We start from the raw sequence: 20,274 nt of genomic DNA, 5'->3' as shown, positions 1-20,274 counted from the left end.
ATTTTCCCCAACCATGGTTTCATGTAAAAGGAGTCTGTTCCATGCCGCGGTCTTCTCGCTCTCATACCGCACATGCTGCAGGTCACACAACAACAGCAACATTACCTATAAGGCCATATGTCTTAAAGAGGAAGGCCTGGCCTGTAGCAGCAGTAGCACATCTGCCTGCAACTGCTACACCTTGTGGGAGACTCTTGGTTCATGAGGAGATTTTTAATTATTTCTGGTTGATATGAAAATAGAATTTCAAAATATACAACAAAAAAAATGCTTTTTAAAAGACTAGGAAGAAGGTTGCCAGACAGGTAGGACATCCAGTGGTTTTGCTTGGGACGAGTAAAATTATCGGTTGGGCTTTTTTCAGCCCTACTGCTGCCACGGTTGATGGATTTTTTTTCTTCATGTTGTCAGTGCATTTAATGTATCCATTGTCATCAGGATGAAAATAGAATTTCAAAATATACAACAAAAAAAATGCTTCTGAAAAGAATCACCAACTCTAGCTTTAAGATAAGTGCAATGCAGGATTAGTAGGCAAAGCAGGCTACTGACCCAAGGCTCCAGCTGTGTGTCAGCTAGTTTACATTGATTTGATTGAGCATTTGTTTGGTAGTTTTCACCACTAAATATCAGTTGTCATACAGAACTCACCGAAAGTGGGTCCACAGTTATGTGGCCGTGTCTCAAAGCTGCTCTCGTCAGTGTGTTTATATAACATTAGCTGCCATTACTTTGTATAATGTGACAGATGGCATTCTTAATGAAAAACTCACAGTAATGATCACCCAGCTCTGCGTTGCCCCTGTATGAAGCCTTTTAGCATCTTTGAGTTCATTGTTTTGGTTTTACAGCCTAGAACCCTTTTTATTCACACTCACTGATTCACTCTTTGTTCAGTTTGCCCAGTTCCAAACAACAGATAGACAACGTGAGTGACTAGCTAGTGTTGCATAGTCGAGTGTTTAGTAAATAAAGAGTGAGTTTATTTCCCTCAAAAGTTAGCGGAGACCATCAGCAGAGCTAAAAATGACCCTGCTCCAAAAATATGCTAACGTTAATTTGAATCTCCCCACAGCGGCCTAAAAATCATAACATTATTGCAGATGTTAAGAGGGTGTGTCTAAATGTAGTTTTAATATATTGTTCAAGTTATTTGCTTATTTGTTGCTTAAATTAGTTCATTAATTAGCTAATTACTTAATTTTCCACATAGAACAGGATTCAAGCTGCTCAGAGTTTCCCCTGGGCCCTGTAGCAGATAAATAACTAATGTTGTTAAGCATATGGTCTGTACAATTATTGTGTGAGGCTGTATTTGTGGTTTCTCTGTGCCTTTATGCATGTCAGCTAGTCCACCATTCCCTACTACAGCCAGGTGTTGTGTGCGTGTTTGCAAGATCCCACTTACCCACTGTGACCAGGAAGCGTCCCATCCCATGTTTCAGGTGTTTTAGAAACGGACCATGCCTGGCTTGAAAAGCAGGATATACTGTACTATGGCCCTGCTCAAAAGCAAGTCCCAAAGCATGCTACTGTGCTCCCAACCCAGGCGTCTACGTTACTACATTCTGTTGGCAAAGAGAATACATGAGCAACAGGAAGTGTCTCAGCTGAAGAATGAGACCCCCCCCCTTTAACAACAAAGGAGGAGGTGGCAGCACATTAGTAAGGAATAAAAGGAAACAATCCAACAGCTATGTTTGTCAAATCCATATTTGCTCTGTTGTGCCTGCTGCTGGTGTCTGCTCTGTTCTGCAGCCGTGTACCTGGGCCAGGCAGAGCACACCGATCGCCGGCCGGCTGGCCTGAGTAGGGGGAGGTTTCTGGTGGCAGTGGAAAGATGGCTTCAGACTCCAGCACTTCCTTTTCTCATTTCCTGATGAAAAGCAAGAGACTTTTTCAGGCAGCGGCACTGCAGATATCTCACCTAGCAGTCTGAGGAAAGCCCTGCCTGCGGGATGTGAAGAGAGGGGGAAGAAGAGATTGATTGTTCTGCTGTGTGTAGAGTGCTAAAAGGATCTTAGATAGTAGTCTCTCCCCTCGGTGAGCAGGATTCACATCCAGGGCTGCACATTCATCGGCTGCATTACAGCAGCTATAGAAATACATTTAAATTCCTTTGGAGATGCCCAGATTAATGGCTTTATTTATATGTATAGTGTGTGCAACCTGAGTGTGTATAAATTAAATAACCTTGGATGTGTGGGTGCATGAAAGATTTTTGTGTGTGTGTGCATTGTTTTGTGTCAGTTCTTTGACTGACACAAGCTGCGCTATAAGTCACGGTGGCGGAGGTAAATCAGCAGGATGTCAGGGAACCAGCTGCTTCTTGACTTGATATAAGATACACCAGCAGCTATCCATAATAAATGCTGCTGTGCCACTTATCTTATTAGCTGAGCTCCCTAAATAACATGCGTAAAAATTGTATTTTTGCTTGGATGAAGAGGAAAAGCGTCCTCCCATGAGATGTCAGGCATAATAAAGTATGTCGTTCTTGTTTCAGGGTTAGCTGTGCTGCTGTCGACTGTTGTTGGCTTGTCCTTCGCATGCTGGAAATGTTTTCTGAGGCCTCAGAGAGGGGATGCAGTGAGTGTGATGACTTGTCTTGAGCGTTGTGTGTTTGTTTTCAGGCAGCTCTATGTGCACATGATGCACAGGCAGTGTGATGAGGTGTTTGCACGAGTCCAGTTGAATTCAACAAAGCTATTCCTTGAGGAGTTCCCAGTGTGATATGACAAGGCACAGAGACATCTGCTATCTACTGACCACTTAACTGCCTGCACTTGTCAATAACTCTTTAAAAAGATCAATTAGGGCGATCAGTGGGGAGAACGCCGCTGGGGCTAAGGTGCCCTATCGAGCTGTTTCTGTGTGATGATGTCACATGCAGCTCTTTTCCAGAGAGAGAGCCTCACCCCTCAGGGCATTTGACTTCATTAAAGTGGTGTTCTCCTCAGTCCCAAGCAACTCACTTGGCAATAAGCTGCTCCTCTTTTATTTGCTTCGTCTGCGCCTGAAGACGTCCTCCCAGTGTCCAGCCAGCCGTCTGATTGAAAGTGTTCTGACTGAAACATTGAGCCATAAAAATCGATTTAGATTGCAACAGTTCCCTTCATTTATCATTTGTTCACCTTTTTGCCCTTGTGAAATGTCCGTTTACACATTTTACAACCTGATTGATTACATGCTGCTGTTTGCAGTTCATTGTGTTCTTTGATCAGCGCTGCCATGGTGTGCTTTGCACCCTCCGTTCCACTTGTACCGTATCAGACCCCGTGATAAATGTGGTTGTCATGGCACCCGAGGCAGCCAGTGAGCTCGCTGGAGTCCAGCTGCTGACAGATGGGCTGGTCCAGGCCAAGCTGGCCTTTCACCTTCTAACCTCTCTTCCATGCTGATTATTAATCCTACTTACAGTGCACTTCCTGTGTCCCTCCATTGCAAATTAACCTTTCTCTTCTCTCTCCCTCTTTCCCCTTTCTGTCCTTCTCTGTCCCTTTCCTTTCACACCCCTTCCTTTTTTCCTCCCGTTCTTCTTCATCTTGCAGCAAACTTATTCACGTGAAAATTATTGACGATGAGGAGTATGAGAAAAACAAGAACTTCTTCCTGGAGCTGGCTGAGCCTCGCATGGTAGACATGAGTCTGCAGAAAGGTGCAGTACTGAACCTATTTAATTGTATCACTTTCTTTCTCTGTCTCTCACACTCACACTTTGTCAGTGTCTTTTCTTTGTTTGTAGCTTCAGTGTCTCCCCAGGCCTCTTTGTCTCTTCTCTGTCCACTTTCTTTCTGAACTTTGGCTTTGCAGTGTCTGCTCGACGGCGTTGGCACCCGATCACCCCCTCCACTATCACAGCCACAGTGCAGAGAGAACCCTCTGTCTCATAGCCATGCTTTCATGTTACACCCAGAACGCCTGCAAAGTCATCATAATGACAAATCTCCCCAGACGCGTCATCATCTGCATAAAAAGCTGCTATCAGTTATCTCCACAGAGCAAGTAGCCATTATTATGTAGAGACACGTTTTAACTAAATGCACAGTCTAGGAGCTATTTTTAAGCGTATGCGCCTGCTTGGGTGAAAAATGTAAGCAAATTGCTACTGGGGAAATGAGATTATTGAATTATTTTGCTCTCAGACAGTCTAACCCAGAGAACTGTTTTATTTGTTAGTTTGTATGAAAGTCTAACTTCATGAACCTAAACAAGCTCTTTTTCTCTAATAGCTCGTGTTGAGCTCATGTACAGCATGTGTTTTTTTGCAGAGGCCATTTTACTATCTGCAAGATTTATTCCTCTATGCAAAAAACTTGTCTTTAGGCTTTTTTTTTTTCAGAAAGGTGAATATAAAAATAGGGCATATAACAATTCAAATCAGAGCAAGATTTGTTTGTTGTCTTGTTTCCTGCTCGTTGTTGCTAATGTCTGCTGAGAGAAGCCAACAGGCGTTTTTTTAAGATTCGCGCACCGTTATCTAACGCAGTGTTATCTAATCACGCTCGAGGCCAGGGGACGGGTGAGGCTCCATAAGCTGGTGCGCAGGGTACAGAATCTAACACTTGGCTGCTGCCTGCAAACACTACAGCTCATTATGTTTATGGTATTGGGCCTGGCAGCGCTGTCTGAGTGGTGCTGGCTCCCTGATTTCAGAGTCAGTCATGATGAAGAGCAGTTACTCTGCAGGTCTTTATGAGTGACGGCTGCATCACTCCAAGCACGCCTCCGCTGCTCTGTGATGAGTCTTGTTTTTTATTCCCTTTCTGTCTTGGCACAGATTTTACCCACACACATGCAGATAAACACACACATGCTATCTATCACACATCTCCTCTGTGATATTAGTAAAATACGAATTTAAACTTTTGCATTTGCAAATGCCTGAATGTAAAATTGTATGTCAGCAAATGCAAATATACAGGACTTGCATATAAATGCATGCACATGGTATTATTATACTGGTTAGCATCTGCATTAATCACTGCACATTCATTTCCTAGCAACTCCTCCACCCTAAATTAAATTCTGATCTTATCTTAGCTTCCTCATAGTGAGACTGTATAACTTTTGAAAGAAGAAATAATCTTATGGTGACAAATATCAGCATCCTTTAGAACAAGACTGTCACAGCAAAAGTTATATAAAAATGACATAGTCTTGTCCATAGTCCGATGGCAGCTAATGTTAGCTAATTATAGGAAACGTTAAATGGAAGTTTCTAATTGCCAGTGAGTTGTTTCACTGACTTTTTGTTTTCTGTTCTTGCAGCAGGTTGTTGTTCCACTACATTTTAGCACTATAGTGTAAAATAAAGAGTGTACATTATATAGGTAGTAGTCTGTGATAGGGCCAGTCATAAACTTACTTTAAACAGACACCCCACCTCTCCTGGATGTTCCACAAGTCTCAGCCATATTTGCAGCAGCTGCCTGATGCCCACAGATCCGTATCAATATCCCAGAAATTGATTTTTTTTTTTTTTTGAGAGCACACACGAGAGAGAGAGAGTGAATAGTTGGCTTGCTGTTAACTACTGTATATTAATGCCCTGTGTGATGAGGTCTAACTTCCTGTATGCTTTGTTAAAGCTGTGGGCGACTGTGATTCAGTGGGTAGAGCAGTCGTCTCCCAGCTGGAGGGTCAGAGGTTTGAATATCAGTGCCTGCAGTCCACATGCCAAAGTGTCTTTGGGCAAGACACTGAACCCCCAAGTTGCTCCCAATGGTTAGAGCCATTGGTTGAGTTGGCGCTGCAGATGGCTGCCTCGGTTCTGTTCTGTGACATACTTGGTCAAATAAAGGTGGTATATATACTGTAATTTAAACACGATAATATAATAAACATGCTTTAACTTGATCGCACTCAGAGAGGCAGCTCAGTTTCTTCATAATGCCATTGCGCCTAAAAACAATATTCCCATGACAGTCCTTCCTGAAATCAGGTTTTGCAGGGTGCTTTAAATGTATTCTGAATTCTTATAATAGATTTTCTTCCCTTGTGAGGACATTCTTTCTCCACTAATTACTTTTAATCCAATTAAAAAGGGAAACAATCAAACGGCATCTGCAGGTGTTAACAGAAAAAAAAAAAACATACAGTGCAGACACCTTTCTTCAGGGGTGTCCTTTAGTTTTTGCAGTCATTGAGGTTTGTGCATCAGTACTGTCGAGTTCTGTGCAGCGGACGCAACTCGGGATTGTGGCAGACAGCGCAGGTGTCCGGGAGGTGGAGGAAGAGAGAGAGGGATGGAGATAGGGAACGACAGCTGGTGCTAAGGAGGACGCACGCCAGTGGCCAGGTTCAGTCTGCAGAGATCAAAACTGCTGTTCACCCCGTGTGTCTTCTCTTTAGTTACATATGAAACACTGGAATTTGTCTCATTAACACTGTATTTCTCACTCTGTCATCATGGAGTGTAACACAGCGCCCATTTCCCTTCTGACATATTTGTGTGTATTTATTACATAAACCGATTAAAATGTTCTGATACTAGAAAGAGAACACAACTGGCACACTAATAAGAGTACAGACAGCGTCGACAGTGAGTAATACGAGATACATCGCCTTGCTTTTTTTTTAAAGGCAGGAGGTAATGAATGTTTGATCAAGGGTAATAAATGTTTGATCTATATATTATGAGGAGGTAATGAAAAAGCTTTTTTGTATGATTTCCAATGCAGGAACATCTTTTATGAATACATTCGTGCTGATGAAACCTCTTCAATTTGAAATTAGAGAAAACACAATCTAGTGTTTAGCACAGGGGTTACATAGATTCGCCTGCTGCCACAACGGGTGCTTCAGGATCTTCGCGATGTGAATGATATGATAATTTCTCACTTTTCATAACTAATGTGACTATTATATTGTTGTTCATAACCGCTGATGTGGGGTTGATTGGGTTTGTTTTTCTCCTTATTAAAGCCCGAGTGGAGGAGGAGAGTTGATGAATATTCTATGAGAGTCTGTTTTGTTTGGGGTTTTTTCATATGCAACAGCCTTGCTCCATTCTCCTCACAGCATTTCCACCAATAGTACTTCGCAACAGAAACACTGAACTCTGGTTTCTTCAGGTATTATTTCAGTATTATGGAACATGAAAATATTTGATAGATCTCATTTACCTCTCCGATCTTTGCAAGTACATCATTCATTGTAAAGTTTCTGGATTTGCTCATACACTGGGATGTTGATAGCCGCACCTGGCAGATGTGAGTAAGGCCCAAGCTGGCAGGTCTGACTCTAGATAGTGTGTGAGTAATGAATGCAATCAAGCCGACAGTCACCCTGACCTGTCAGTCTGGAGCTGTTTACTGCCTGCTCCAGCTATGCCTTTCTCTAACATACAGTGAAGTGGTCAATACCATTAGCACCTCTGGTGGCATGGCCAGGTGAGCCTCTCCACTACTGCTGCTCCTGCAACGCCGCGCTGCAGAGCCAGTCACTTCCAGGTTGGTCGAGCACAGAGCAGGATTTTATTTTGGAAACTTGAGTGCTGAGACACATTAGTGTTGATGCCAGGTGTGTGGAGATTTTATTCAGACTGTGAGCCCAACCTGCAGTATATTTTAGGTATTCTCAGTCATCTCTATTGGACTGCTCTACTCAAACACTAGACAGATAGATGAGCCTTTATTGTCGTTCTAACTATACACCAAAGAAAAGGTACACAGGAGAACAATATTTTGTTGCATTGGTTCACAACTGAAAACGTGATAAAAATACCAAAAGTGAAAAGGCTAAAAATAGCAATAAATAAAATGCCACAGTGCATAGATCATTTACATAAATGCATGTTTATTACACATGAATCTGTGAATGTGTTTAGAGATTAGTTATCGCACTGTGTTTAAAAGTCTAACAGCAGTTGGATAAGACTCTTAGTAAACCTAACAGTACTGCTCCGTAGGCCGCAGCATCTCTCACCAGAAGGCAAGAGGGGAAACAGTTTGGAAGGTTGGGAGGATTCTCTGGTCGTACTGGTGGCTCTTGACAGGCAACACTTTTGGGTCAAGTCCTCAATAGATGGGAGTGTAATCCCAATAGTTCTTTCAACTGACCTCAGTGCTCTCTTCAGGGCCCTCAGGGGGTAAAGGATCAATGTGGCTAAAAGATCCATGGGCAGAGACTGATTACTTACCATTGTCACATAAGTTACCAAACAGTAAGAATACGTTTATGGATGAGGGCACTGTCATCCTGAGTCCACTCATGTAGTCAGGTTTTTTTCCTTAATCTGCCACCGGTATGTCGTTAATGTTTGGCATTTTGGCTTAATGTAGGTTTTAGCTGGTCAACTAATCAGCCGATTAACAAATGTTTGTAGCACTAGCAGGAGCCTATATAAAATATGCTGAATGACCAGCAATGGGGGTCTTCTTCCTGAGGCTGAAAATTGTCTTGGCAAGGTCTGAAGTACATACACTTGTGCCAGAAAATGCTAAAAATATACAGGCTGAGAAAGAGAAGAAAGACAGGATGCTCTAAAAAAAAAAAAATCAGGAGATGAGAGGGAGGAATAGGTGGGAGAGTACTGGGTAGGTTTGGAAGTGTGGGACCTTCAAATAACACTGTATAAAGTGTGCTACAAAGCAGTCACTGGCAGTGTCATCATTCATGTATGGTGGTGTGGTAACGTTGTTTTGCATGGGCTCATGCATTTGAGTGTGTTTCTTCCAGCATGTGCGTAAAACTAAACCGAGCAGGAACACTAAAGTGAATATCTGTGCATGACGGAAAGATTATATTATCATGTGCATGTGTCTTTGAGTGTCAGTGTGTTTGTGCATGTGTGCATGCATGGTTGTAGGTTTAATGCCTCCCCCCAATCCCCCCACCCCCCGCTCCTGCCACTTTCCATTCAGATCATGCCTAGCGTGTGGAAATCTGCCACCCATCAGCCTCCTTGCTCAGAGTGAGCTCTCATGGCATCTAAGGGCGCTTCACATCCTATTGTTTGAGCTTCCTCCGGTCCTTCCCCTACTCCACTCCATCTCCCACACATATACCCACACGTTCATTTTCATTACCTCCGAATGAGTCGCACAGTGGAGGGTGCTAAAGCTGAAGCAACTCTGAATTCTTCTATTAGCGTCACAGTCAGAACAGATGAAGTTTGAATAGACCTCTTTAGACATTAATGAAAACACACTATAAGAAAATTAAATGATTTAGTTTATGTCTTCATTATACTGTAGAACATCAACATGTTGAGTAAGAATACCTGATATGACTAGGTTTTGGGAAGTCTAAATGGCCAGAGACCAAAACTGCTTTGCAGGAAATTAGATTGGCCTTCAATCAGTCTGAGCCACGAATGAAACAAGGCGTTCACTTAAAATTATAAATACACTGCTGTTCATGGTCGTGGTTATCTCACCCAGGAGCCACAGTTCACTGATTGGTCCAGCTTCTAGGTGTCTACCCCAATCTCATCTCAGAAAACTGACTAATATGTGGTAGTGACAACAGTGCCTGTGACATTAAGGCTAGCTTTTGTAACATGAACTAGCAGCAGCAGTAGGCCGAAAAGTATTTATTCTTTGAGTATTTGCCCTTTTCCCCCAGCAGTGGGGATAAGAGCACATTTTTCTCCCCACTGCACTGCTCTGATCCATCTGTAGATGTGTTGGTGTTCTGTGAAGGATGGTCTCTGGTATCCTGGCTCATGTCTCCTTCAGCAGCCTCCTCACGTCTCAATCCCCACTCCTCGGAGCAAGAATAAGAGTTTTGGGACGTCCTTCAAGATGGCAGACTGGAAAGACTTCTGGGTTGAGCTAGGATTGAGGGCCTATCAGATAAGAGAAATGTGATGTACCCACTGACTTAATTTTAAGGACAGTCTCAATTATAACATGTATTGATGATATGCAGCCTCTGGCTATAGGTGCATTTGACCCTACTAAAGCATAATTATGGTTGTGATAACTTGCCATTTAATGGGATGATAACATTCAAACCAGCTGCCATAGAGCTCATTTGGTTCACAATGCTGGGGTCACAGGCTGCATAAATCTCTCTGACTCAGTGAGTTTCATGAACCTGCCCTTTGTGTTGCTTTAAAAGTCAAGCTTATCATCCCTTTGTTAGCAGTCAACCCAACTTTGACCTCAAATGAATCTTTTCCTTTCAGTGTCACCTCTGTGTCATGGAAAAGTGTTATTTGCTTCCTCAGAACAGTGAAATGGAAAGCTAGAGGCGGTGTTGGATTAACACCATGGGAAATGAAAGGCCACCTCCACTGCTGTAAATAGCTCTACTGCTGTGGTTGCAGGTGTAGAATCAGAACCTCATCCTAGTGAAATATGTACCATTTATGTGAAATACTGACATTATACAATGTAACAATTGATTGATTTAGAAAATAAGCACTAGTCACCATCCATCTGAAAATAGTTACTCACTATGCACAACTTCATTAAATGAACTATTTGATCAGGTCACAAAACTCTGTCAGTGATCAGGCTATTTCTTGTCAGCTTTTCCCCTTATGGATTTTTTAAAACTCACTGTTAATTTTCCATTCAGATTATAATCTTCAGTTTTGTCCAGTAGAACAGTCTTTGTCTGGTTGCTTCTTCGGGGACCTCACATCTGTTCAAATGGCTGAAGTGCTCAGTCCTGGGCTGGAGGAACACTAAATGACTGGTATTGAATCAATTAGTTGGCTAATTAGGCTGAGATAAAGCCCCATTTTCCTTATCACCAGCGCCACCAGTCATTACAGATGGCACTGGGGATCCCCCAGTGGATGTGCCAGTAGGTCAGAATGAAGCTAAGCCGGAGCACCCGGAGTGAGCATGTAGACTCCGCACAGAAAGGCCCCGGGTGCTAATATTTCATAACTCATGAGGCAATTTTATAAAGTTATACTGCTTGAAGTAAATAATCAACTTCTCAACTTGTTCATTTAACTTGTGTTTTTGGGGCAGCAGGGAATTTCAGGTTGCACCAGTTTAAAATGTTTGGTGTGTCTGGAAGACGGTCATAGATATTCATGCTCAGCCCTTTAAGCCTTGTTCAGACTGAAACAGACCTCTACTGTAGCACTGCCATTTACTTGACTGTACAGTGTACCTCTTCAAAGCAGTACCAGCTTGTAAGGACACATCTGTTGCCTTGTGTCTCCTGGGAAAGTTATGTATGAGAATTTCTACCATTTCAGCAGACAGGCAGAGAACATGACCCTCACAAGGACAGACAGGAAGTGACCATCTGATGATCTACTGGCTGATCAAATGACACATTTTATGTGGGTCTCAATTAAATTGCATTCAGTATTGGCTCAATATGCCGTTAAATGCCATCATATGGATTATTATTATTCATTATTACCTTAGCTAAGGACACACAGGAGCCACTGCTAATACACTACTTGCCATTTTACCGGTTTCCTGGTGCTTCTACCATCAGAAGCAGCGAGACACCGGTGAGTGAGCAATAGTGAACAGCTGTGGTTCCCTGCAGGAGCAGCAACCCCACCACCTGTTGACAGAAACGTGACCCTGAGACCTCAGTTCTGAAAGCAGAGCGCAGTTCAGAAAGAGCAGGAAACAAGCTGGTGGATGAATGGTGACTGTGGATGGATGGTGACAGTGGATGGATGGTGACTGTGGATGGATGGTGACAGTGGACCGCTGAACACCACACTAAAGTCTTCAGAGGATGTTAAGCAGGGTTTATGCTGCAAATGAACACATCCAAAGTCATTTTGCCTTCATCTGTGACACAGATATAACATTATTCTGTACAGCATGTTCAGTTTAATATTGATCACATACTGAAGCAGGGGACCAAGCAGCAGCTTGTGTTTGAATACTTCAAACAGTAGTTGGACAGTGGTGTATGCTGCAGTGTTGGGGAGGGACAGCTCTTTTTGAATAAACTTGTTTAGACATTGTTAAATAACATCTTCTTCAGCCACCTCATCACTTCCATGGATGTGTATACAGTGTTATTCCTATGCAAACATGCCTCCGGGTCCATTAGTTGGGCTTGGATCCGAGTTGTAACTTTGGCACGTCGACAGCTTGGCAGAGCCAGCGTTAGCAGTGAGACAACGAACCAGCGCAAGATATCAGACGTGATCGGTGTATTGGGTAGACATTCAGTCACGAACAGAGGCACGTGCCATAAAGTCACACTGAAAACAGATTAGAGGTGGCTGCAGATTAAACGTGAATGTGTCTGTGTATGTGTGTCTTTTGATTATTATCTTGGCTCTAGTTGGTGTTAGATGTGAATTAACATGAGCAGTAATTGAACTGAATAAGAGACACATTTTGGATATACATATAAAATCTGTGGTGTGAGGGAAGCCTTTAGTTTACTCTGGAGTTGGTTGCTTTATTGAATGAAAATACCTGCACCACACAGCACTGATACAACAGGCTAATGTGATACACTTAGGTGCAGCACAGATATAAATCCTAAAATTAAGTCAAACTGCTTCAATGGAAATACAATTCATTGTTTTGAGGGTAGTGTTGCACTGCCTTAGTCTTTTTTCAAATCACTACCTTGACATCTGAGCACTGAGATCCAGCTCAGAGAACATCTCTGATGCAATAGTTTCTCTTGTCTTAATTGCCACGGATCTGTGTTGTTAGACATCCTCTCCCAATCTAAAGTCAAGTAAATCCTCGCTCTGCTATCGGCAGAGTTTCTGGGTTTATCTTATTGTCGAGGCTGCCTTTGAATACAGATGACACAATTAATATTGAAATCTGAGAGGGATTATTTTAATATATCATGACTTCCAAAATTAGAGCGGTGTGGCAGACGATGGATTTAAGTAAAGATTATTTTGTAACTGTAAAATACCCCCCAAGGACTGTGAGTCACAAGTGGCCTGCAGCATTCAGTCAGAGTCTGAGGTTTGCAGGTTTTTTGTATGTTAGTCTCTTTTTAGTTTTCCTAACAAGGAACATCTGTAAGTAGCTATAGAAAGAACTTGCCACAAAGGCATCTGACCTTTGCTGTTCTTCCCCCTTATCTTTTTCATCCCAGTTAAATTCCATATTGTACTGGGTTTAGAATTGGTGGTCAGGGATATAGGCACATAGGTGTTCACCTCCCAGCCTGCCACACCAGCCATGGCACAAATGTCACGACTCAGAGGGTCTTCGGTTGCCTCAGTACCACAGAGAAATCACACTGGCACGGATGAATAGATTTAATTCAAATGGGAGCCCAGTGCTATTCATGCATTCGCAGACCCCGACTTCATTAAAGTTTTACTTCTTTCTGGGGGTCACAAGGAGGAATGTCGGAGGCAGGGCGTGACATGATAATGAAGATTATGAAGAGTTAATACACTTTCTATATTGGTGGACTTCCTTTGATTGAAAAATAGTCATTTAAAAGTTGGAAATGAGTTAATATGGGATGTGCACTCACACTGCGGGAGTGCAGCTTCGACTACAGGTTCCAGAATTTAGTGTAAATACTCCATAAGTAGCTAATTTGATTAATCTGTTTACAGTTCAGCCATGCAACTCCTTGTCTTAATAAGGAAGTCAGTCAATAATCTGTCCTTCCCACCATCCTTGAGCAAACTCAATCTGATTTCATGCTGTGCACAGCACAGGCAGTTTCCAGCAGCAGGGCACAGTTAAATTGCTGCGGAGCTGGAGGTGTGCAACAAGTCAAACAACAGCTCACTGTGGCTCCTCCTCGTCCTGTTGCTCCCTGCACTTCCTGTCAAACATTACCAAAACTGACCGTTTTGTGTCGTAGATGCAGTGAGTCCTAACCACACTCTCAAATACATTGTTTTCTGTGGATTCACCCCATGTTTCACCAGTTGAACACAGTAGAAAATGTTACATTTATATTAGCAGTAATTTGCAATCATTCATTTGCTGCCCCACACATACAGTATTTGTAAATTTGATACTTTTTGGGTTCTTGATTTCACCCTCTATCTTTGCAGTAGTCTAATGGAATACCATACGTTCTAGAGAACATGTTCCCGTACAGCCGGTAACACTAACAGCCCGACAGCATCCTGCTACACAACACAAAGGTTGCAGACTGAACAGCAACCCCCATTAGCTGTCCTGCTAAAGACTTGTCTTACTAACATGGACGTCTTGCCCTTCACAGTAGCTTGTTGAATGAGCCACAAACAAACTCACAACAGAGTACTTCACTGCTACAGTCAGCTGCAGGTTGATATCAGTGAGATACAATGAAATGCATACCTTGTACATGAAGGCAACTAAATCCATGGAAATGGTGGACTCTGCCACTAGGAATGGAAAATACCATACAGAGGTAATCACTGAATGTAAAAACTTCACCCCAACCCATAAATAATATAATAAATGTGCTTTGAGTTCATGAAATTCTTAAGGATTCTAACATTATTCAAAAACTATGTTTCGATAGCATATAACCTTAACAATCGTCAATTATGTGTGCTGCTTTTAATGCCGGCATTCGTTTTGCAATAGGAGCTGTCACTTATTTTAAATGGCAGATGTCTTGTTGTGCAGTGAAGGCAGATGTCTTGTTGTGCAGTGTCGTTCCTTTACAGAGAAGAAATACGGGATGTTTTCCCCCCTTTGCCAATGCTGAGCTATCTGTCAAAGCAGCATTGATTGTATCAAACATGCAATTAAATGGTAATTCAGTGATGCAGTGTTGTTGTGGGAAGCACTGCATGAACAGTCCCTTTAATTATCCCTGATTGTGATTATAACCTTGCATATTTTCATTGTGCATTTTTATCTTTATGTACATTGTTTGCCCAACTTTTCATGAATTAAGCCAGTGTTGGAACTGCAGTGTATACTTACAACACCGCCTCCTGAGAGGGGAGGTCAGAGCTGAGTTTCTCTGCCGCGATTGCTGTGGTGTTGTACAGTAGTTAATGTCGAATGTGAGACAACATGTTGGTGATTTACTGTCTTTACTCTTTCTTTAAGGACGAAGTCTTGACGTAGGGCTGCTGCTGCTGCGTTCTTGTTCACATTTGCTCAGCATCATGCTCAGCAGACAGGGGGTTGCAAGGGCAGCTATTCATAGGGAATGGCAATGCAAGGTTGAAGTCTTGTTACCAAATTAGATGCATCCCCCTGCTCTGAATCACCACGATGCTGCTTTTAAACAAATACGTTTCATTTCGTCAGCCTGATGTGATTTATGTTGCGATCTCTTCCCCTGCCAGATTGGGGTCGCATTTGAAGGACGGTGCCCGTCACTTAGCAAATGACACAAGCGTTTACGTCAAAATGCCGCTCGTGGCTTCAGCACATCTCCCTGCTGCCGGTGGCCTTGCTGTGAGATTGTTGTCTAGTAACGGTTACCATGGATGCCACACTGTCAGGGGCTTGGGTGTAATGTATTTAAATTGAACTGTTGAATTTCGAGCAGGGAGAGGCAGAGAGGGGAAGTGGGGAAGGAGGATGGTTGCAGAGACAGAGGGAGGATGAAGTGACAGAAATAGTCTGAGCATAAAAAAGAAGAGAGACAGACACAGTCAACCAAAGAGACAATGAGCCCCAGATAGTGGGTGGGGGGTCGCTCTGAAAGCCTTCGCCATCTGTGATGAGGAGCTGGAAGAGCAGTAATTGTTCCTGAGAGGCGTGTGGGGGGCTGTTCTCAGCACGGGGATTTGGATGAGCCGGCGCTGCTACCTGCCATGCAGTGGCACACCACAGTGTCAGACCCATCTTTACGCACAGGTGAGGGCCAGCAGGGGCACCAGTCTTCTGTCTGGGCTCTCATTTAATGTCTGTGTTAGTGATGACCTTCTCAAACCCCCCCCTCTGAGAACAACTTTGCTCTACACTGACACACCTCGCGCTCTAAAGAGGGCCAAGTCAGATGCTTTGCATCTTTCTCATAGCAGCGATAGTCTAGCTCTTTCATGCTGGCTGGCTCCCAGAGTTGATTTGATTTATTTTGACCAGAGTGGTTTATTTCTGGCTCAGCAGTCACCTCAGAGGTGTGAATAGGAATGTGTTGGGTTGTTTGGTTGTTCACGTTGCTGTGAACATTCTCGGTTGTATTACTGAACAGGTCTACGAGGCACCGGTCAGAGCTTCAGTTTGAAGTGACTGTGAACATGTCGTGCTGAAACGTCACAGAACTCGGTTACTGGTAGCGATGTCCTGATCACGTGTCAGTCAAATTAAACTTGCTTAAATACATGCACATTTCTATTAATGGGTGAAAGCAGTTTAAATTCATTACTAATAATGAGAACTATTCTATAGATGGGTTAATTACAGAATGTAAATAATAAAACCCAATAAATGCCTTACATAACATCAGAAGTAGGGCTTGATTTAATGATCATTTTAAGGAGTTGAACATAAAAAGTTCAGATAACATATTATTTGTGTGTACTGCACTGTTAATTTTTGCTGTTTTAGAAAGGTATATAATGATTTATATTTATTTCTCAGTCTCTTTGTTAAGATATAACCAGAAAATGCAGAAAATAAATACACAATATTAAACTTAATTTTCAGAACAAACTGGCTTCTACAGTTCAGAGTCGGTATTTAGTGCGACCTCCTTGGATTCTTTTGGAGAGGCTGTCTTTAGGTCTTGAAACCATGACAGACCCTCCACCATGTTTCACTGAAGGATGCAGTTCTTTCCCCTCTCTGCGACACTTTTTCAAGCATACTGTCGACAATCTGACATTTCAAACTTCGATTCATCACTCCATAATCCTCTTTTTTATTGATCTTTACTCCAATCTTTGCGAGCTTTTGCATATCTCAGCCTTTTCTCCCTGAAAAAGTGGCTTCTTGGCTGCAGTCCTTCAACAAAGACTGTTCCTGAACAAGCTTCTTCGGACTGTGGAAGGATCAACTTGGCATCCAGATGAGGCTGGCCCTTTCTATACTTTCTATATTATTTCTAAAATATTCTCGATTTTTGTCCACCCCAGCTATATACATGAGCAGGTCAGAATATTAGGAACACCTCTGAATATGATGCAGTCCAGTACAACAACGCCTTTAACTCTGACTTCAAAAATAAACATGTAATTGAATTTATGCATTTGACAATTTCACCAAAAACCAAAAACATTTTGAGCTTCATAAACACTGATGTTAAGGCGGAAGTGTTGTACAGAATAGTCGGTGCATAAAAGAGGAATGAATCAGTTTATTTTCCAATGCTAGTATTAGATAAAGACCATCATTGAGTATGTCTAGAAAAAACAGTGGCTTGTTATGTCAAGAGAAAACTTACATTGGTGAATCATTTGTTTTAATTTTGTGGTACAGTAACAGCCATTCTGGAGGATATCTCATTTAGGAACAAAATTCTTTAAATACACTTGATAAAACATTCATAGGCAGGCTGTCTCATACCCAGAGGGGGAGGCATGAAAGTACGAAAAAGTTACTTCCACTGCAGTCCTCTGTGGAAAATGGATAATAATGTTGCTGATATTAATGTAGCGTATGATAAGTGGATATTGAAGGCTTCAGAAGGATCCTTGGGGCCTCGCCTCTGTGAAAAGCCAATGAGACGACTCGGAGGCGGCCGTGGCTTTGTCTGTGCGCCTCGGCCGTTAATCAGCGCTCAGGGTTACTTCAGTGTTGTCAGAACAGTGGCAATTCCTCACACCAAGCAGCCGAGAGGCGCTTCCTTCCCTGATGATCTCAGCACACATTCCCTATGGAGAGAGACCTCCTGCTGGAGTGTTGACGTTTGTGTGTGTGCAGCACGTTCCTCAAAGAGCATCAGCTGCTTGCAAGTACAGGCCCCAGAACAACTTATGGTTAAATTTAGGGATAAAGGCTTCTAATGGATGTTTGCAATTATGATTTTGTCTGTAGAGAAAGAAGTACGGTGTGACGTTGGTATAGACACAGTCTGGGCGAGGAGGTCAACAAACTTGACGTCAACACGGGCAGTTGCAGTTCATTTCCAGCTGACAGTCAACATAGTTTCTTTTTAACCTTGACCGCAGTTGTCTCCTAACCATGTGGTTATTATTGTAACATAACAACAAAATAAAAAAGTACCTCAGCCCTAACAACTTAGTTAGACTTGGGAAAAGATTCCGTTCTTGTTCTTAAACCTAATCAAACCTCACTTGTAGACGTTGGAAAAGTAGTATGATTTATAATGGTTTTAGGAGGCACTAAAAATGATGATATATGGCCAACAATGGCACCAGATCAGAAAATGGCTGTACGTGCTACAGTAACCCTGTGTCTGCACCAAAGCCTAGTGTGTGCAGTGTGTAGTGTCATGTGTGACCTTTCCGGGAGACTCTCGTTCATGTCTATACCAGGTGTTAGTTACTTGATTTTATAAAAAGGGGTGTATTTGTCACTCAAGTAAATGTAATTGATTACTTTCCATCACTTCTCCTGGTGTTAATGTGTGAGTATACTGTACATGTTTGTGAGTGAGAAGTATAAATGTGCACCTTTTTGGGTGAGTATATGCTTTATGAGTGTGTGTTAGTGTGCAGGTTCTGGTCTGGTGACATTATCAGAGATGGTAATCTGCTCCATAATTGCCTGCTGCTGACACGGCAGCGAGGCTGATGGGGCTGCAGAATAAACAGAGTGCTACAAGTAGACGGAGCTCGTCTCCACTTGATCCACAGGGCACATCTGGATTGGACAAATCAGAGAGGAGGACAGAGGACAGGGAGTGAGAGAAACGGCAGAGGAACAGCAGAGGCAGAAGAGAGACATGGAGTAAAGTTTGTGACAGAAAGTAGATGAGAAGACTAGAGATGGGGGTGAAGTCTAGGAATTTGTGATTTGTCCCTGGAGTCCTGTCAGTAAGGAGACACCTGTTAGTCTAAACTCAAATTGAAAACATAGTTAAAACATGTTAATGAATGTTTTAAAAAATGTTTTTAAAATGATATACACTAATACAAACTACAGAGTACAGGAGGACAGAGAGACCACAGTAATGTAGGAGTTTTGGAATAGTTTTGTTGTTTACAGTCTGACCCAAAAGCAGATTTACAGTAGAGTATACAGAAGACACTTTTCAGCAAAGATAGGTAATAGATAATGTTGGCTAGAACCAGAACATCCTTAAAATGAGTCTTGGTAATATTTGTTTTGATACCTGGGGATTTAATACAGATCTGAAAGGGGGCAGAATTATTATTTAGCAATTCCTTTTTTTCCGATATATAGTAGCTCGTTCTTGGCCTCAGAAATGCAGTTAAAAAAATCAGCTCTCCTTTTAGTAGCTGGAAGTTAGAATATCAACAGTTTCATGTCAAATAGCAATTTCACTCTGCTGATACTTTGTTGGCCAGTCTAACACAAATTTGTTGTCAATAAGTCATCAATTTATAAGCCCATCAAGATTTTTTCAGGTCAGAGACAGAGAAACATTTTTGTCTTGTTCTGTTTCTTTAAAAAAGTGCTATCCATTTCACAGGGATGCCTATTTTCCTGCACTGCTTAAGAGACCCTCTATTAGTAATAACATCTTTATTGTTTGGTTGTGGGCCAGTCTTTACTTTTTTAAAGGTGCATTCACAAGGATTTTATACGCTACTTGTTAAATCAGTTGAAAATGGCACAGGACATGGTGTCTCTCGACTAGCCTCCTACAGTATCCTGCACCATGACACACTCAATCAAGTCCCAGTATCAAAAATCATAAATTAGCCTCAGGAGGTTTTACAGTCTGTTACCTACAGTTTTTCTGCTGTTGTTCCAGCTTCGCTACCCTGTGTTGTCAATATACGGTCCATAAATCATCCTCGCCTGCCACCAAGTGAAGGCCATAAGAAGTGTAATTTGAATCACAAGTAGCCATTTCAAATAGCCAGACATGGAGGAGTTCTTGGCAGCTAAAAGTCTAAAATAGTGGCTGCCGGAGTGAAGAGGTGGTTTCTTTTGCACAGAGATAGCGGGAGAAAGAAAGCAAAAACAAGGGTTAACATTAGTTTGGCTTTTTGAGATGGAGAATGTTAAAGTCAGCCAAAGGACTCAGATTTGGCTCAGATGTGGCGTTCGTCCTTCTGGATGCATTAGCATCTAAAGCTAACTTTTGTTATGCTAACATTAGCGACCTAACATGATTGTGATTTTACCTTTACACTGAATTAATATGATTTTAATTTGGGAGTAACTCGGGCTTTGTGTCACATTAGCAGTAACCAGAGTGTTCCACTGAAGTGACAAATTTACCTGTTAGTTGGGTAACGCTATCATCAGCCTGGAGGCTGCCTTTTGTACAGTTTGTCACAACCAGGCATCCATAGTTCACATTGTAGCTTTAGGCAGCAGGACATGATGGGAAGGGCAAAGA

The 20,274-nt window shown here is 42.3% G+C and overlaps 1 protein-coding gene across 3 annotated transcripts in view; it reads left to right on the top strand.

The window, feature by feature from the left end:
- The window catches only part of slc8a3 (solute carrier family 8 member 3), a 98,223-nt gene that overhangs the window by 60,523 nt on the left and 17,426 nt on the right, over positions 1-20,274 (top strand). For 2 of the 3 annotated variants that reach the window (XM_020622918.1, XM_020622917.1), the window contains exon 3: positions 3,552-3,658. The exons of the other annotated variant lie outside the window; for it this stretch is intronic. In XM_020622918.1, coding sequence (XP_020478574.1) covers positions 3,552-3,658 — 107 coding nt within the window. The remainder of the gene's footprint in view (positions 1-3,551; positions 3,659-20,274) is intronic. 3 annotated transcript variants of the gene reach the window in all.

The sequence above is a fragment of the Monopterus albus genome, unplaced genomic scaffold (assembly GCF_001952655.1).
Source record: "Monopterus albus unplaced genomic scaffold, M_albus_1.0 scaffold290.1, whole genome shotgun sequence".
Classification (NCBI taxonomy): domain Eukaryota; kingdom Metazoa; phylum Chordata; class Actinopteri; order Synbranchiformes; family Synbranchidae; genus Monopterus; species Monopterus albus.
Note: the sequence above shows the minus strand (reverse complement) of the source record. Positions and strands in the feature narration are given on the sequence as shown.